Source organism: Caretta caretta, chromosome 1 (assembly GCF_965140235.1).
Source record: "Caretta caretta isolate rCarCar2 chromosome 1, rCarCar1.hap1, whole genome shotgun sequence".
NCBI lineage: Eukaryota > Metazoa > Chordata > Testudines > Cheloniidae > Caretta > Caretta caretta.
Genome location: NC_134206.1, coordinates 1,102,130 through 1,108,076, shown reverse-complemented (window position 1 = coordinate 1,108,076; position 5,947 = coordinate 1,102,130). Strand labels below are relative to the sequence as shown.

Below are 5,947 nucleotides of genomic sequence, written 5' to 3'. Positions count from 1 at the left end.
TTAGTTCTCTGAAAACATCCACTCAATGGGCAGCGGCTGTCAAAGAAGCGAACAGACTATTGGGAATCACTGAGTACAAGGAAAGGGAGAGAAAATAAGGCGGAAAATATCAGATTGACTCTCTAGAAATCCCTGGTACACCTACATCTTGAATACTGCGCGCAAATGTGGTCGCCCCATCTCAAAAAAGATTTATTGGAATTGGAAAAGGTTCAAAAAAGGGCAATGAAAATAATTAGGGGGATGAAACAGCTTCCATATGAGGAGAGTTTAATAAGACTGGGACTTTTCAGCTTGGAAAAGAGGCGACTAAGGGGGGATATGATACACTGGAGGGTAGGGATAGGATACAGAGGGCCCTAGACAAATTGGAGCATTGGGCCAAAAGAAATCCAATGAGGTTCAACAAGGACAAGTGCAGAGTCCTGCACTTAGGATGGAAGAATCCCATGCACCTCTACAGACTAGGGACCGAATGGCTAGGCAGCAGTTCTGCAGAGAAGGACCTAGGGGTGACAGTGGACGAGAAGCTGGATATGAGTCAACAGTGTGCCCTTGTTGCCAAGAAGGCCAAAGGGATTTTGGGCTGTATAAGTAGGGGCATTGCCAGCAGATCGAGGGATGTGATCGTTCCCCTCTGTTCGACATTGGTGAGGCCTCATCTGGAGTACTGTGTCCAGTTTTGGGCCCCACACTACAAGAAGGATGTGGAAAAATTGGAGAACGTCCAGCGAAGGGCAACAAAAATGATTAGGGGACTGGAACACATGACTTATGAGGAGAGGCTGAGGGAGCTGGGATTGTTTAGCCTGCAGAAGAGAAGAATGAGGGGGGATTTGATAGCTGCTTTCAACTACCTGAAAGGGGTTCCAAAGAGGATGGCTCTAGACTGTTCTCAATGGTAGCAGATGACAGAACGAGGAGTAATGGTCTCAAGTTGCAGTGGGGGAGGTTTAGATTGGATATTAGGAAAACCTTTTTCACTAGGAGGGTGGTGAAGCACTGGAATGCGTTACCTAGGGAGGTGGTAGAATCTCCTTCCTGAGAGGTTTTTAAGGTCAGACTTGACAAAGCCCTGGCTGGGATGATTTATTTGGGGATTGGTCCCGCTTTGAGCAGCGGGTTCAACTACATGACCTCCTGAGTCTATTAGGATATAGATATTCAGGCCTGCCTGTAAAGGCCTAGACTCTAAGAATGTAGGTGTATGTTTATCATTTAGCTAGTAATAGAGGTATACAAGAAAGAATCTGTGTAAGGGCCTTCTCTCCCTGTGACAGTCTGAGGCCCTGTTCTTAGGCCAATGCCTTTGGCTAAGCAGCAGAGGCAGCCATAAGCTGGGAGGCGACCGGTCACCTCCTCTCATTCCAAACTAGTCAATCTGGGGCTGTTAGGAAGGGGATCCAATCTATCACCTCCAGAGAAAGGGAAGAGCCTAGAAGATGTAAAAGGACATTTAGGTTGATAGTTTTCTGTCTGGTAAGAACTCACTTATCAATAGACACAGCTGGGAAATACTTACGTTTTTATAGATGTCGTTGTGAAATCCTCACTTCTGTATTGTTTTGTCATTATAGTTCCCACTTTGCTATTGTTTATTTGCATGGTCTCTGTCTGGTTCTGGGATTGTTTCTGTCTGCTGTATAATTAATTTTGCTGGGAGTAAACTCATTAAGGTGGTGGGATATAATTGGTTACATAATCATGTTACACTATGTTAGGATTGGTTAGGTAAATTTCAGTAGAATGATTGGTGAAGGTATAGCTAAGAATATTACCATATAAATTAGGGGCAAACAGAAGTAAGTTGGGATTCGAAAATAAGGAAAAAGGAACTTGGATTTAAGCTTGCTGGAAGTTCACCCCAATAAACATCGAATTGTTTGCACCTTTGGACTTCGGGTATTGTTGCTCTCTGTTCATGCGAGAAAGACGAGAGAAGTGGGAGAGTGAAGGAATAAGCTCTCTAACAAGGTCCCTTCCAACCCTGATATTCTCTCATTTTATGAGTCTACGACTTCTGGTTAGCCAGTTGGGTGAAACCAAAGACCTCTCTGTTTGGCTGATTTGGTGCCTTAGTAGTGAAGGAACCCAAGCCTTGGGCTGTGACTGCCCTGCTCTAAGAAATTTCTCTTGCATTGATACTCTCAGTGTGCCTCCCAAGAGCACCCCTTGTTACAAGGGGTGAGGGCTCTGGCTGAGGGTGCGGACTCTGAGGAAGGGCCGTTGATGAGGGCCTTGGGGTTCAGGCTGCCCAGGGCTGCAGCGGGGAGACAGGATTCCCCCCAGCCCTCTCTTGCCACAGCAGCTTGGGGCCGGGGAAGAGGCACTGGGCAATGGGCAGGACGCCTCTCAGCTACTATGGCAGGCTCTCGCTGGGCTGGGCGGGGCTGGGCCGGGACAGGAGAGGGGCTGCTTAGACATTTGAAAACTATATCTAATTCCCCAATATAAGAAAAATAAATAAATAAATATTAGACCCATTCAGCTCTTACATGTTATGGCAACTCACATAAGGGACACTGGTTAGGAGTAAATTTAAACATTTTAATATGTATTCTTAGTTTCCTACTAACTCTACAGAGAGAGAGAGAGAGAGCCAGTCCTGGGTTCCATCTCAGCTCTGGGAGGGGAGTGGGATCTCGTGGGTTACAGTGGGGGGCAGATGCATCTGTAGTCTATATAAAAACATCAGAACCTAAGAATGGCTATTGGTCCATCTAGCCCAGTGTCCTGTCTTCAACAGTGACCAGGGCCAGGTGCCCCAGGTAGGGAATGAACAGAACAGGGAATCCTCAAGTGACCCATCCCCTGTTGCCCATTGCCAGGGTCTGGTAGACAGAGGCTAGGGCCACACAGAACATGGTTTTGGATCCCTGCCTACCATGGCTTAATAGCCATTGATGGACCCATCCTCCTTGAATTTATCTAGTTTTATTGGAATCCTGGTATAGTTTTGTCCTTCGCAACATCCCCTGGCAAAGAGTTACACAGGTTGGGTGTGAAGAAAAACTTGTGTTTGTTTGTTTTAAATCTGCTGCCTGTTAATTTCATTGGGTGACAAGTGTTCCCTCTCATTTTTTAAGTCCCTGGGTGGAATTAATTTTGGTATGTGGACCAATATGGGGGTGATGTGTGGCAGGGGTGGGGCCGAGTGGTTTGGAGTGTGGGAGGGGGTTCAGAGCTGGGGCAGAGGGTTGGGGTGTGGGGGTACAAGGAACTTAGGCTAGAGGTGCTGTCTCTGGGGTGGGACCAGGGATGAGGGGTTGAGGGACCAGGAAGGGACTCAGGGCTGGGGGAAAGGATTAGCGTGCAGGGGGATGCAGAGGGTAGGGCTGGGGCTGACAGGCTTAGGGTGAAGACTGCCCCATGTTGCCCAATCTTTAGAGTGTGTATTATGGAAGCCGTTCCATGCCCCTAATGATTTCTGTTGTCTGTTTCTGTACCTCTGATGGAATTTCCTGTGGATGTTCTAGCCAGAATATGGATAACGGTCCCTACTAAGACACATCAAAGCATGAAGGACATATGACCAGCTCATGTAAAACTGGACTCCCTCTTGTGTCTGAACTTTCCCACTAACTGTACTGTGGGCTTTTGCTTGGAAAAATTAAGATCCGTCCACAGGGCAGACGCTATGAAACACTGACTGGGCAGGTAGTCGCCGGCGGGAAAGGAGAAATCCCAGCCTGTATATGGAGGATTGGGAAACTGTTGGTACCCTTAGGGTGAGACATGGCTTGACTCAAATCCTGTCTACTTTATAGGACTCAGATTGTGATTTTGTTTTATTTCTCAGGGAATCTACATTGATCTCTACATTTATTACTTATAACCACTTAAGAGCTCCCTTTCTGTAGTTAACAAATGTGGTTTGTATTTTTTCCTAAAATAGTGCATTATTTGAAGTGTAAAGGGAAATCTGCTCATGAAAAGGGGCTGGTGCATTGAGGGAGGGACAGACTGGTAATAAACAATAGTATTCAGAGGGCTAGCCCTGTTAGTCTGTGTCAGCAAAAACAATGAGAAGTCCTTGTGGCACCTTAGAGAGGAAGAAATTTATTTGGACATAAGCTTTCGTGGGCTAGTACCCACTTCAAGTGGATTCTAGCCCATGAAAGCTTATGCCCAAATAAATTTGTTCATCTCCAAGGTGCCAGAAGGACTCCTCGTTGTTTAAACAATAGTCTATATATATATAAATTTTAAACCTAACTAGTGTCCCTTATGTGACTGGCCACCAGATGTCAAAACATGTTAGTGGAGTGGGTCTAATATTTGTTTAATTTTCTGTCTTTTATATTAGAATTAGATACAGTGCTCCTGCCACAAATTTTGCAAAGTTAGCTGAGAAAAAACTAGAGTTTTCAAGAGCCTAGGTAGCCCTGGGAATCACAGTTATGTTGCTCACCCCGACCAAAATCTGAAACGATTCCCTTGCAACTGAGGGTGGGTAAGGAAGGTGAAAATGATACAGTGTGTGATGGGGGTAGGGAGTAGAGAAGCAAGACATAACAGAAAGAGGAGGAGCGGGGCAGAGACTTGACAGAAGAGGTAGGGTACGGTGTGGAATTTTGGGGGTCCATTACCAGCAATTAGAAAGAAGGCAACCAAATGAGTTCTACATAGACCAATTCCCCATGTTCTCACGCTGACACTGCACACTGTGATCAGGAAAAGGTTTAGGTCTCTTTGACTGTCCAGTCAGTGATTCAGGGAAGAGGATGCAGCACCATGCACCAGCCAGCTCTGCACGGAGCTCAGTCTGAGAGTCAGAGCACGTGGAGAAAACTTAGGTCCCTTTATGAGTGAAGAGTTGGAACAGCCTGTTCCGGATCTGTTTGATGCTCACCCCGTAGATGATGGGGTTCAGCATCGGGGGCACCAGGAGGTACATGTTAGCAATGAGAATGTGGAAGTGCAGGGGGACATTCTGGCCAAACCGGTGCATGAGGACGGAGAAAAAAGATGGGATGAAAAAGACTAAGAAGACAAAGAGGTGGGAGCCACAGGTCCTAAAAACCTTGAGTCGGGCATCCTTTGTGGGTAGACTGAAGATGGCCCTGAGGATGTGGATATAGGACACTGTGATCAAAAATATATCCACACCACTTACCAAGAATGCCAAAAAGAGGCCGTAGTAACTACTGATGCGGATGTCAGAGCAGGCCAGCTTCACCACAGCTATGTGCTCACAGTACGTCTGGGGGATGATGTTGGTTCTGCAATATGGCCACCGACTTGCCAGAATGGGATTGGGTATTGGGAGCATGCCAGCACGCAGAACCACGACCAGGCCGATCTTGGCCACCACAGAGTTTCTGAAGATGGTGGAATGTCTCAGGGGATCACAGATGGCCACGTAGCGATCCAAGGCCATGGCCACAAGGATCCCAGATGCCATCATTGAGAAGCACTGAATGAAGTACATCTGGGTGAGGCAGGCACTGAAATCGATCTCCCTGGAATTGAACCAGAAGATATTCAGCATTTTGGGAATGGTGGACGTAGACATTAAAAGGTCGGTGATGGCCAGCATACAGAGGAAATAGTACATGGGCTCATGGAGGCTCGGCTCCATCTTGACAATAAAGAGGATGGTGAAGTTCCCCAAGATGGCTATGGCGTAAATGGTGCAGAAGGGGATGGAGATCCAGACATGACCTGCCTCCAGGCCAGGAATGCCCAGCAGGATGAAGGTGGAGGGGTTGGTGAAGTCGGTTGTGTTGGAATCTGACATGGAGTAGGGGGGAAGGTGTCCAACTCTGAGCCAGAACAGTGTCTCCTTCTTGTACCGTACGTTCCCCTGACTTCCTGTATGTGCCCAGGCTCTAGGGTAATTCCTGGATGGAGAGACAATGTGAATATGAGACACTACATGCACTACTGGGGGCTGTTCTCGTGGGTGAAGCAGATTGGGTGCTCTTCTTCACACACTGAAAAATAT

At 47.0% G+C, this 5,947-nt stretch overlaps 1 protein-coding gene across 1 annotated transcript; it reads right to left on the bottom strand.

Annotated features, from left to right (window-relative positions):
- Positions 1 to 4,792: 4,792 nt before the first annotated feature.
- On the bottom strand, positions 4,793 to 5,740 carry LOC125642065 (olfactory receptor 52E2-like). The gene has a single exon (XM_048862817.2). The coding sequence runs from the start codon at positions 5,738 to 5,740 to the stop codon at positions 4,793 to 4,795; it is 948 nt and encodes a 315-aa protein (XP_048718774.2).
- Positions 5,741 to 5,947: the final 207 nt, after the last annotated feature.

Excerpts from the sequence above, each read along its gene's own strand:
- LOC125642065 (XM_048862817.2), bottom strand. The coding sequence starts at position 5,740 with ATGTCAGATTCCAACACAACCGACTTCACCAACCCCTCCACCTTCATC.